The sequence below is a fragment of the Colossoma macropomum genome, unplaced genomic scaffold (genome assembly GCF_904425465.1).
Source record: "Colossoma macropomum unplaced genomic scaffold, Colossoma_macropomum, whole genome shotgun sequence".
Lineage (NCBI taxonomy): Eukaryota > Metazoa > Chordata > Actinopteri > Characiformes > Serrasalmidae > Colossoma > Colossoma macropomum.
Genome location: NW_023494799.1, coordinates 35,812,714 through 35,826,797, shown reverse-complemented (window position 1 = coordinate 35,826,797; position 14,084 = coordinate 35,812,714). Strand labels below are relative to the sequence as shown.

The following is a 14,084-nucleotide window of genomic DNA, read 5'->3' as shown; positions in this document are numbered from 1 at the left end:
AAAATAAATACAAAATATACATAACTTGTGCACAGCCCACAATGTATTTTTTTTTACCCAATATGTTGAATTCAGCAAATAAACAGTAACTGTGAATTAACATTTCCTGCTGATTTTTTCTTTAATGCACATTTTCTCTTAGAAAATCAATATGTGTTTTGATCAGGGGTGCCCAAACTTTTGCATACCACTGTAGGTTAATAGCAGTTCCTTTAGTTTAAACCAACAATGTAAAACAAGTTATAATACACAATTTGGACAGCTGAATATGATAGACATGTGCTCCAAAGTACTCATCAAGTTTTATTTTTATTTATTAAATGTATTTATTGAACAGTATATATTAAAAAATACTATGATTATAACTTTACTAAAAATGCAGGTCTAGTATATACACAGCCTTTAATTAGCTGAAACAAAAGGTACAAACAAAAACAGGCAAAGTAAACATAACTTCTCATTTTAAATCTAATATTGTGATCACACATCACAATATTACTATATGTTCTACTTTTATTTTAATTTTTAATTAGTTTTTGTTTTCTATTACGTTTTCAAGGCTTTATCGATTACACCAACAAAGTGCGGCTTTCTTTTCGGATCTCCAAACCACTGAGCGCTAGCAGGCCCCGTACTTGGCGTTAATCATTTAAAACTCACTGGGACGACCCATTTGTCATGCTTTAATCCCGGGCAGAGGGAGAGAGTGAGTGAGTTTCTCTGGCACTCCTAGTGTAAGAGGAGGAGGGGCTGTAGCATGGGGAGAGGGAGGTGGAGAGAGGGGGTGGTCTTGTGTGCTCTGAAGCCCCTCTTTGTAGAGGCAGCTGAGGGCCATCGCTGTGACTCCTAAACTTTACATTTCATTTGGCCAGAGGGGTCACATGACAGCTGCGAAGAACACCCCGAGGGCCTTCTGCTTTCACTTGACACTGACAGGCTGTGAGAGACTCCAACGCTGCAGAAAGAAAATATGCCCTCTTTCCATGACATCACCCAGCCAGGATTTTGGAGGGGGTCTGGAAGGAGGAGGGGGGGGGCACAGCTGGTGGCAGCCGCAGTACCATCTGCTCCTGACTAATAGTTCATGCTGCTTTACTTATAGACTCTGACTCCTTCGCGACAGCCCGGTGAATGAGCACGCCGCTGCCACCGAGGCCGAGCGAGATAACACATTAATTCCTGATTGACAATTACGCTCACATTCTACTGCCTGCTTCCTCGGAATCCGCTGTTCCGTTTCTCACCTCCCTCTGTCCTCTCCTGGGTGGATCAAGGTGCCCAGCGGGGTGGAGGTCACCTGGCGGGTCTGTGTCACATGAAGCTCTTTGGACTAATTTAATTGTGAGATTTTTCTAAGAAGCTGTCTTATGAGCTGTGAGATCTCTGCCTCGGTATCGTTTAAGAGGTGCTGGCTGAGCCGCTATGAAAAGGAAGGTGTGATTTTGGCTTAAAGTACTATTTTAAGTCAACGTGAACTGGAAAATCAGAGAGGGTCTTGCTCAGTGAATGGTAGGGAGCGGGAGGTAAAACACAATATTACTGGTTTGCTGGTGCGCAGTGACAATCACAAGTAAGAAAAATGGGCAAAAGTCTTTATATTCGGATGGAAAATTTTAAGAAAACAAGAATTTTGTCTTTTAAGTGATATGATGAATTGCTAAACATGACCAGGGAGACAAACTAACATAAAAAGGGTCAACTTTGATTGCCGGTCCATGCAAAAATATGGTATTTCTGGGCCAATATTGATATTTTGTTGACTTTCTAAGTGAAAATATAGTAAACAAACTTACATTTGACAATTTTTCTGCAAATTTAAAGCACAATTTCTATTTATTTTGCTGAATTTAACCCATTGGAAGAAAATAAAAGAAATGAAATGTGCCATAATGTTTGCACAGGCCACATTCTATGTTAAATATGTTAAATTGAGCAAGCAAACAGTAACTGTGCATTAAAATGTGAGTTATTCTGACTTAGAAAATCATCAAAATATATCATTTGACCAGGGGCACCCAAACTTTAGCATACAACGGTCCCAATACCAATAACTGATAACTGTGTGTTTTTATGTTATTAAATAAGTTCAAACTATAACCCATATACACCATACAGTGACATACAACATACAGGGAGAATGAGTGTTCAAATGACTAAACTAGTGGTGTTGAATGTCTTTAGTACATTTCCCTCTTTGCTTGACTGGAAATGGACTGTATTTTCCACTCCAAAGCACCAGAGTGTGGCCCGTGTGCCAGCAAGCAAAAATGAGGCAGCGAACTATCAACTGTAATTAGCAGCCATAATTCCAATATCATTCCAATATATACATAAACCTAATTGTACCTGAGATAAAAATTTTCCCAACAATATTGGGATAATGTACTGGCCGCTGATACACCTCCACCCCTATGTTTAAGCCAAAAAGCAGAGTTCTTACCATACATCTTGCCCTCGTCTGATAGGATGATCTTGCGGCGGCCGCAGGGCGGATAGATGGCCAGGGCCTCCTGGAAGCTCTGCTCGATGTCAGGGCTCCACACGCCCTCGGCGTCATTGTCCATCGGCTTGTCTGCCGAGTCGCTCATCCTCTCGATGTCCTCGGCAGGACTTTCACTGCCACTCCAGCTGCTGGGATCAATGGTGGCGGTTGGGACCTCCAAGCCGAAGCCTGGAGCACTCTAGGGTGAGACCTGGAGGAGGTGACAAGCACAGAAGTGGTGGTCAGTCTCCATTAGAGCCGGACTGATACTCTGTTTGGCGCTGTTTGGATGCTTTTGTTAAGTAGTACAAACGATAGACTTTAAAGTCGCTCGTTTGAGAGATCATGTGTGACCATGTTGTTTACCTGTTTTAAGGTTAAACTGTAAAGTGTCTCAAATATTGACAACTTCATATAAATCAGTCAGTAAAAAGATTAACTATTGTTTTTTTGACCATAAATGATACCAGCCAGTATTCCTTGCTGAATTCCATGCTGGTCTAAGCTAGTTTAAGGTGGTTTAGGGTGGTCTGGCGGTGGTTTAGCTGGTCACCCATCATGGTCATACTGGTTGGCCAGCATACCAGCATCCAAAACGCAACATATGCTGGTTTTGGTAGTGACCAGCTATGCAGGTTTAGGCTGTTTTCTTCTATTAGTATCATTAGTTTCTATTAATATAATTAGTTATCAAGGGTTTCAGGTTATTAAAACATTTTCATGTCAACACAGACGGCTACATCAGAGGCCACAAGTCCCAGAAGAAGAATGAGGACCAAACAAACAAGCCTCTTTTTCAAAGGGCACACAAATTCAGGAGTTTTAAGGTGGTCATTGAAGACCTTTCACAATCCAACAATAAACAAAACATAACAGCATGCGTTTTATTTAACCCCTTAAACGACCACGGCCACAGTTATTACTGAATAATAAGCCTTAGTATGTAATAAGCCTGGGATTTTAAGGGGTTAAGACAGCATCAAGCATTCAAACATTTGACTTTAATTCCCTTATTTAGCACTGAAAACAACTGAACTGGCCCTCAAAAGGGGATTCTCATTTCTCAGATATTAAGATCGTGTTTCTATTTTCTCAGAGGCACGCACCTCAGCGTACTCCAAGTACGATCCAATTGCCTTGAGAAATGAGATGGCTCGGACGAGGAGGCAGCAGGCGTATAATCTTAAAACACTCGCCCAAAACCACCTGGCATCTCCCGTAAAGCAGCAGACTTTCTTCTTTAAAAAGGGCTTTATCAGGCGAGCCAATTTCAGGCCAGCTGTCTGGACCTTCAAACGGCCCCTTAAATCTGGATGGAAATCATGTCGGCCGATTGTGTAAAGCGCAGCGCCCCTGCTTCCAAAACATCCCGAGCAATATCAGTATCACTTCCAACTCCAAATGAAATAAAGGAACCCTGATTCTATCCAAGGAGAATCTGGTTTTCCCATTCAGATTTGGCTGAATCAATGCAAGACTTTCATGCTCCTTGTGTTTCGGTAGTGTAAGCAAACAGTGTCAAACAAGATACACACATCATCCTAGTCTGGTAAGAAAGAACAGCACACAAGGAATACAGACCCTACGGAGTGGATCGAGTGTTTTTTTGCAGTGACAAAAAAGAGTGAGATCATTTCATCGTCGAAGTTAACAGGAAAAAGTCTGAAGTTGGACTTAAACCTGTGGATGAAGAACGTAAATAAAATGTAAATGGAATATATCGCTGCTGTCAAAACATTGTATGTCCATTTTTTGTTGTTTTTCAGTTTTTGACGCATTTTAAATCAGTTTTGAATGTGAAAATGCCTGTTGCTCTTTACTCTGTATGTAAATTTCATGACGACTGGACCAAAAGAAATGGCCCAAAAAGACTTCTGGTTCCATTGACTTACATTAAAAGCAAAGTAGGTTCTGTTTATAGTTTATAGCCCAGATTTGTGGAAAAATGGGTCGACTTTCAGTAGAAAAAAAAAATTGTGAGTTCAGCTTCTTTTATTATAAGGGTTTAAAATTACATCACCCATCTATTTGACTGGAAAGAAGACAGTTACAGCTCTCATACGACCCCCACCTTCTGAATGTAGCTTATGAAATATGAAAGTTATGAAGAATATGACGAAGTGCGTTTTGGAACCACCGGTGGTCTCAAGGAGTTGAAGAGGTTAGAATGTCATGATATTATGTTTGTCACATCGCCCACCACAACTAAAACCCCACTAATAGTGAAGCGTCATAAACATGAGGACTTGTGCAAGTCCCACCCCCTGAGCGTGAGTTGCACCAACCTGGCCCCGCCCCATCCCCACATCCCCCCCATCCCCCAGCCGAGCGCTTCCTCTCTCGGCCTGTTCCCATTCAGGCAGCGCAAGCTGTTGTGAAGTGGGACCAGCAGCATATGTTTCTTCTAGAATGTCAGTTCATGACGGGGGAGGAGGGAGCAAGCTGTCGGGGGGGAAAAAAGGGGGGGGAAAAAAGCTGGATTGCGGACGGAGCTTTTCCTGAATTCCGTTTTTGTGCACTGAATGCTGACACTGCAGAACCTACTCACAGACTGATGAGAGAGGGGGAAAAAAAGCCTCCCCGCTCTGACCACTAAATGGTTCGGGCCTTCAGACTTGCTCTAGCCCACCCCCCCCCACACTCACCCCCCCCCAACCCCCAACCCTGACTGCATAACGAACTACACTGGTAATCACTTCCAGCACTGCGACGAACATACTGTGGTCGTTTCGGCACAGTCACTTGTCTTCCAACCACGTTTTTAGCTGCTTAGCAGTGCAAACTGTTTAAAGATGGAGAGGTTAGGGACGTGCTCAGGAGCCCAGTGTGGATAAACATGTTTACTTCAGGATGTCCTCTCCTGTTAGCTTCCATATGGAAACAGAAAGCCGCACGGAAAAAAAAGAAAAAAACGGCTGCACTTGGTGCTCCTTCCTTTGAGTGGCCTACTTCACATAGACAGACTAACACGGCGTCTGGGCATGTCTGTTGTGCCTGCTAGCGTTTCCCCTGCAGGACAACACTGACATTTCAGTTGTCCGGTGAGCTCATGGGCCTGCACGTTCCGGTGACGGCCCCCACTTCCACAGGTGGTTGCCCCCGGCACGTCACACAAGGAAATGAATACCGCTATGCTGCAGCAGCTGATGAATTATTAATCCTCGCCTCGCTGTTCAACAACATCACATACAAATACAAGCGCACAACACTCCCCCCATGGTTTTTTAGCCGGCCTGAGGTGACCACAGCTACGAAACATAAGGAGGTTGTGGTTTACACGGGTCTGTAGATTCATCTTACACATAATAAACACGCATCGTAGTAACCTGATTGAAAAGAACAGTGTGAGGCCTATAAAAATAAGTCTTTCCCATGTTATTATGAATACAGGCCCAGCCTGTCAGGCTACAGCGAACCACTATTTTAACCACTTCCACTCATCAAATTATTTTAAAGCATATAATCTTCAGAATTAAGCACTTTATCATGATTTCCCACCTTTTCTTGCCCGGAAATCATCACTGCCAGGTATTTCCAAGGTAAAAGTCCTTGGCTTTCAACTAAACCTTTTTTTTAATCAAGTGCTAGAAAGTTAACTTGAGGTTTCTTTTGAACAATTCCCAGCAGTTTGGGGGAAAAATGGCTCAGATAAGAGTGGCGTTTATTCTACAGGCTATTTTCACTGCTGTGCTCATGTGCCAGGCAAGTTCAGCTCATTAAAAACTGTCTTCTGCTGTACTTTAGACTTCAATTATGCATCGCCTTCCATAAGTTTAGTCTCTACTGTCTTTCGAATGTTTCCCTTCTTGCAATGAAGTGACGAAGCCAGAACACAACTTAATTTGTTGGCTGCTTTTTCACTGATGCTATCAATAAGATCCTTTAAACTGCAAATGCCTCTGTTTATAGCACCTTCAATAAATGTTGCAGTAAACTGTAAACGTGGAATAACTACTTAAACTGGTGAGATGGCAGATCTAATCCAAGGTATGCGTAACAGTGACCGGTCATATAAATTGTCTGGCTGTTAAAAATTGTAATTAGCTCAGGACTGAACCCCAAAACAGCCCAATTAGCCAAATGAATCATGCTCCCGCGCAATCAATGGACATTAATTAGAAATGCTACCAAAAGCAGCAGCGCGACATGTCGAACTCAGTAACGATTCAACCTCAGTAAACAACTTGCGTCTTGTTGTCCTGAAGTGCAAACGAACGTATGAAGTCAGTTGTGCGTCGCCACGATAATCAGACCTAAGAATAAACGTACACACTCAGACAAACACTTAAACTTGATTAGTAATATGTCCCACCTGAACCAACAAGCGTACAAACAGAGGAACATGCAGGCCGGTCAGTATAAACCACGAATAGTCTTTCACTGCAGTCTCTAGAAACGTTTCTCTGATTGTTACGTCTGAATTAATTAGCAATCAATAACTGGGAAACAAAAAAGGGTACAGCACAGTGCAAAGCCAGAGACCACCCTTCATTTATTTCATTAATAGTCAAGAACAGCTATTAAGTACATTTTATTAATCTGATCAGGAGATATTTTGGGGGAGATTAGGTATAAAATAACTCATAAGGAAGTAAAAGTCAAAGGGGAAAAAAAGGGGACTAATAAAAAAAAAATGCAAAAAGATACAGAGAAAACGGGAGGAACATGCGAGACCTGGTAGACACCAAACAGTACAATGTTTTCATCTCTGAGAGATCAAAAATCCACAGGTGTTTCTAGACGACTCAGCGCTATGGGTCTGAAAGGATGTGTAGCTGTCAGGAAGCCTGACTGAGAAAAGGAGACACGTTAAACAAAGAAGCTGCTGGTGCTCTCAGCATATCAATGAATGGGTGCGTTTACATGCACTTAATAATCCGATAACTGCAGGAAAATCAGATTTTGTCAGTAATCCGATCAACGCGTTTACATGCTCTTGAGTAATCAGATAATGGGGAAACTCCAGGTCTGCATGAGTCAGACAGTAATCACATTTCTGCTTTGCAACCGGCCAATAAACTCACAGAAGAAGACGAGACGTAAATATCGCGCCGCTTTACCTGAAAACACAAACAAACATCATCTAGAAGATGAAGAATATTTAAATCCTTTGTTTCATGTTTGGTTTTAGCTTCTCTCCAAAAGTGTTTTACTGCGTCTCGCGACAGCCACCGTCTGCTCTCGCGTACGACCGTGACGCAGGCTGAGAAATCCGAAAGAAATCAGAGTAAGAGTTCACATGCACTGAGAAATCTGATTACTTAGCTAAAATCCAACCTCTGATTTCTCAATCAGATTTCTAGATGGTGTTTACATGACCATTTGAATAATTGGATAACTGCAGAAATCCGATTACGATCGGGTTATTGAGTGCACGCAAATGCACTCACTGTCTTTGGGATCGTTTGGTTCTTGAGAAGTAGAAAATGGATCCAAGACCTTTGGAGGTGTGGAAAAATATTCCAGCAGATTTCTTTGAAAAACTGAAAGCAAGTCTCCCAGAAAGAGTAGATGTAATGAAGGCAAAGGGTGGAAACTCAAAATATTGAACAATCTGATATTATATTTATTTATTAAGGCTTTTGTGTAGTTTTCTGTTCCTTATACGTAAGCTTCCTTTAACGGCTGTTTGGACAGGAAATGAAATAAATAAAGGGTGATTTTTGCACAGTACCGTGCGTCCAAATAACGCACAAATCAAATCATACATTAATCATTTTTAATACATCTAAAATAAACATCTTCCACACTTTTTAATACAACATTAACATCCATTACTACTGACATCTGACTAATCTGCAAGACTGTTGAGTTGCTAAGTGGTGCAAAGGCAACATACATCAGGAACAAGTGTTAAAGAACATTCAGAGCAGAAATCAATAGTCTAAAAACAGCCTAATCACGGTACATGGCTTTAGTCCCTCTGTGGTCATTTACGCTTCGATAAATCAACTTAACTGATTTACCTCTGCCACAATTTCATACAGAAGATCCCCCAGGAGAGCGCCAGATCAATCCTGCCTAAAAGAATGATAATTTCCTCCCGAGTTCAAGAGCCCTGCGTGATTGTGTTATGTTAAAATGCATAAAATGGGAGCATGATTAGGGTTTAATCTTATCTGCTGGCGTTCCCTCGTCTTCCTCATAATAAAGACATTCACAAGATCAAGGAGGGCTTGAAAAAGAACAAAGAAGACTCTCTTTAAGTGCTCATCTTATATGTAATCATGACCGGCCTTGAAAACTATTCGACGCAAAGCTGTGAATTCTAACGCGTCTTGTCTAAGTAGAGACAAACAGAAGCTACATGTTTACTGAGCCCACTTGTCCGTTCTGTGAGATGGGCGAGCTCTGAGAACGGGGGAACTGTGTTTCTTTTCCTAACAAACTAATATACTGTAGCAGTACACCTGCGCACAGACAACTCATTAGCATCAATTTACTGTTAAATGGGCCTTTCTGTTGCATCCAAGTACACTAATTCAGAGAAAACCATAACAATACAGATGCAGGTATTTAGGGAGCCAGGAATGCCATATATTCCAGATCATCAACTACTGCTGACTAGATGAAACCAGTCTTCATTAGACGTGGGCAATAATGACGTTATTGTTATCTTGCTAAATGACACCACAGTGCGCTTTTCTAAATATATAATGAGCATCATCAGTACTGCAACACTGAACAGCATGTATCGTAAAAAAGACAGAATTAGACCAATTATAGGGGGCGACAAGCAAATCGATGATGTTGGAAGAAAACCTCCATCTCCAAAATGGTAACTTTACAGGAGAAGGAAAAAACATACTTTGATTTTAATGGAAGTCAGTGGAACCGGAATTTTTACCAAGTCGTTTTGGGCCGTTTATTTTAGTCCATTCATCATGAAATTTACACACAATATAAAGGGCAACGGGCATTTTCACATTACGTCAAAACTGAAAAACGACAAAAATGGAGATATAAGGTTTTCTTCAACAGTGATACATTAACTGCATAACTGCACAGTAGCAAGTAGTTGTCCAACCAATTACGTCATTTTGCTTTAATAAATTTTTTATTTTTCTCTTAATTCCTTCTTTGTTAGTATATATTTGGCACTCCTGCTGAAATAAATAATTGTAACCTCTTCTATATCTGTTGTAGGAGTGCGTGGTATATCGGTTGATATTCTTTTTCGGGTATGAATTTTGTCATAAACGTTATACCGTTATGCCACAAATAGGTACAGATAACGTGACGCACAAACAGCATGTTGCATGTTAGCCCGTTTAGCTGAATGGTTTGTCATGGACGTTTCAGTCACACAGCTGTAACACAGCAAACCCCCAATCGCCTCTCGCTGTCTAGTATATACATGTGAAGTAGCCCACTTTGTTAAAAAGGCAGTGGACATAAAGCAATGACCAGTCTTTTAGGGTTTAGCCTTAACATGGAAATGAGCCATAAGATTGTTTACTCACTCTGAGTGAATCTCCAGTAGTGCCGGAGAAGCTAACTGTCTGACATCCATAGGCACACGTCTACGGGGCGCACGTACGCAAACAGATCACTTGAGAAATTCGACACAGCTGACATTGACTTCTCATTCGAGGTTTCCATTGTACATCAATCGATGCAGCGGTTCCATTAAGGTGGTAAAATTCAGGTAGAAAATTCATACGAAAAGCTGTCAAATAAGAAGCCGGCTTGACTTGCTGTAACAACGTTTAGCAGCATTTTTGCTGGACGTGTGGTGCTAGTAAAAGCAATACTGACAGTTTTTTATATTGTTCAGCTTTCTTTTTATTATTTTGCACGATAAAAAAAAACTTTTACTTTTTTACTTGTAAAAAAGTGAAGGGACTTTCCAGAATAGTGAGCCACTGTTAAATTTATTTAAGCAACTAAAACTTTTGGTCACACTTTATTTGGACGGTCCCCTATAGATGATCTTACAGTGTACTTGAGTTATTAACAAACTCCCTGGTGATACTGAGCTGATTTTCAACATTATGGTAAGGGTGAGGTTTAGGACCAGGTGTAGGTCTTGCCTTGAGGTTAGGGTTAGGTTTAGGGACAGATTTAATACAATCTTCTACACTGAGTTTCAAGTTACATCTAATAGATATTTAGTTGAATGTTCCTTAAAGGTATACTGAGCATCTACAATGCATCTACAGTGGACCAGTCAAATACAGTGTGACCAATTTTTGATATACAACAAAGCCTACCAGAAATCTTAAATTATACCATGATACACATTTATAATTTCACCACCCACTACTAGTCTGTTGTAAACATGCTTACTCGTCTCCTTCAGCTTTGCCACTCTAGTCTTTAGAGTGATCTTCAGGTTTAAAGACTATAAAAGCTCCGTTCTGATGACGGGGGCAGATATTCAAGGACAGAATGCTTTTAAAAATAAAAAATTCCTGGCTAATGCAAAAGAAAGCTAAAAAGTTGATCATCATGGGAGGGACTCTTAATGCATTGTGACCTTTCTGTGCAATGCATGTTGGGAACTGCAGTGAGAGAATACCGACAGACCAGAACACAAATAAATACCAAACCATGAAATCTGTCAAACCAATGATTCTGAGGGATATAATGCTGCACTACGGCATATTACACAACATGACAAATGCCATATCAATCGCCACATTAAGGTCGGAATCCGCCTTTAAGTATCGCGATGTTACATTTTTTCCACATCGCCCGCCCTTATTTTCTATCATAGGCCGGCTGGGATACGCTAGGCTGGATTTGCATGTGAGAAAGGAGCCGCAGAGTGTTGTGATTCGTGCAATATGTCTCCAGATGATGCTGAGGTGATGCTGCTTGTACAAGCCTCGGTGACAGATGGAAGGGAGAGATTAGTGTTGCAACAATATACTGTGGTTACTCTCGGCTCTTAGGGCAAGCTGAGCATGTCAGACAAACAGACGACACGGATATCATTCCACAGGGATGAGGCACAGAGGCCTATAGAGTGGGTCCATACAGCTTGCACAGCTTTAGCCTGCAAGAAGTCTGTCGTGCATTATTACACCTTATAGTCATAAATCGATGTTGCTGGAATAAAACCTCGTATCTCCAAAATGGTAACTTTACAGGAGAAGGAAAAAACATGCTTTACTTTTAATGGAAGTCAATGGAACCAGAATATTTTGGGCCGTTTCTTTTGGTCCATTCATTATGAAATTTACACACAATGTAAAAGGGCAACAGGTATTTTCAAATTATGTCAAAAACTTACACAATCTACCGAGAAGGTCACTGTATACCCATATAAAAGTATTTGAGCTACTATAATCGTGAACTGTGCTTCTTAGTTCCACCCGTCACGTTCTAACCAGAGATTTCTTTTCCTCTGAGAAGAGAATCGAAGAGTAATTTTCGTTCTTTTTCGGATTCTGTGGTATTTTTTAACAGAGTTAACTGCCATAATCCTACACAATAGGCCTGACACACTGAACTAAACTTAATCAGTGAACAGCGTCGGAGAGGCCAGATTCATTATAGCGGATTTTGCCTCTTCAAGGAGTATTTGACTTTCTTTTCTTCAGCAAATATGTGAAGGCACACAGCCTGATGAACTGAAGACTCAGAGCTAACGTTATACTGGTCAGGCGAACCGTTTTAAGCAGTTCAGACATTCGGGCACACATCTGAAAACGTCTTAGGGTTCAAAAACAGTCAATGGAAATGTTTTGGTCACTGCGCTTGAGTAACAGAGACTGACCCATCAGATCAGCTCATGATGCTACAACTAAAGCGAGTGCAGCCGTAATGACTCGTCAGTGATGATTCATCTTCTAAGTTTTTCCTCTTCACTGGATGAAGTGTCAGCATGTTAGTTTGCCAACGCAACACTGATGACATAGAAACATTGTTTAATTGGTTTGGTTCTCCGTAACGGCAGCTGGAGTGTTTAGACTAATTACAGCCACACTATCTCTGACTTCTCCATGGTGTCCTTACCAAGATGTCTTTGGCAACACACTCATTTTAATGCAGTCATGTTGCGTAGTATAATATAATACTCTTACTTACTTAAGCTTAAAGCTACACTACGTAAGATCTAGGATTTGGAGACCTCTCTGATAGAAATGTGTAATTTCATAACGTCGGTTGTGCTTCGACTTTTTCCCCAAGCAGATGAATTTGACTGCAGGCATGTATTGAAGGAGAGCTTATTTAAAACGTGTGAAGGATGTGTCTCCTGAGGATGTTAGTGAATTGTCTAGTATTGTCACCATACCTTCATCAATAGCCACGTTTACATGCAGCGTAATAATCCATAAATAATCCGACTAATGGCTCAATCGGAATAGAATACGTCCATGTATACACCTCAATCTGAATGGTCTAGTCCAATTGAGGCCATTCGGAATCCAGTTTGTATCCATTGAACGAGGTGGGCAATCCTGAAAATAATCCGTTAAAGAGAAGAATAATATCCGTGTAAACGTCTGTATCTGATTACATTCCCTATCGGAAAGTTTAGGTCAGTTCTGATCATGTTCGTCACGTCATAGTGAAAGTTTATACCGTTCAACATGGTGGAGCAGAAACTGGTCTGCAGAGGAGACGAAGTTTATGCTCTGATCTTTAAAAGACGGCGGTGGGACGGACGTCCAGCTTATGTGTCTCAGAACACGACGTCTTCCTCTCGGCCTTCTTTAATAAGGACATGTGAAGGACGTTTTCCTGAGTCTGACATCATTTTAAAGCAATTGAAAACAGAAGCACTGCTCACTGCTGCTCATCTCACTCTGACTGGACTCATGTGATGCTGGTTGTCATGGTAACGTCTACACTAAGCGGTTCTACGCATGCGCGTCATTTTGGATCGGATTACTTGTAGTGAGCATGAAAACAGAGGTTTTCCATCAGATTGTTGAGTAGAGTGAGCATAAACACCTCAGTTTCAATCTATAACTGGATTGTATTCAATCGGATTGGCAAAAATCTTCACATGTAAACACAGACAGTGTAACACTGATTTTGACCTAAACATAAAGACGGATCTTCTTTCTGAGCCTGTGTGCGGTGTTAATACATAAAGACATATAATGTGGTAAAAACATATTTTAACCACACACCATATTCTCATTAACGCTATTTCTTACAATTTTAACAAAAAAGGCTTGCATAGTGCAGCTTTTAATAAGAGCAAAACTTTCACACTTCTAATTTAACAGCATTGCAATGAATTCCTGGCCTGTATATTTTTTCTTGACTTTCTGCAATGCGTGTAACCAATACCCAAACAGCGATTTCAGTATTCAAACACTGACACCTGGAATGGTTAATGCATATCCATAGTTTTCACCGGCAAATACTTAATTTAGAAGCATTCAAAGGGAGTTTGTTGAATTTTGGGGTCTGGTTCCAGGTTTAATTTAATGTAGTAATAGGAAAATGCCAACTGCAGCACTGAGTAACACTGAAAGTCTCCAAATAGCGATGTGTGCCAATGCGCCTTCATTAAAAGCAATGTTCAAAATATAATAATGTAAACTAAAACAGCTCAGTGTTATTCGTTAAAACTACACAAATACAACGTTCCAAACACAAAAATACTCCCCTGCATTTATCCAGGATAACTAGCATTCGC

At 40.9% G+C, this 14,084-nt stretch overlaps 1 protein-coding gene across 1 annotated transcript in view; it reads right to left on the bottom strand.

Moving 5' to 3' along the window:
- tead1b (TEA domain family member 1b) overlaps positions 1 to 14,084 on the bottom strand; it is an 89,748-nt gene that overhangs the window by 50,121 nt on the left and 25,543 nt on the right. The window contains 1 exon segment of the mRNA XM_036587041.1: positions 2,441 to 2,693. Coding sequence (XP_036442934.1) covers positions 2,441 to 2,588 — 148 coding nt within the window. The 5' untranslated portion in view covers positions 2,589 to 2,693.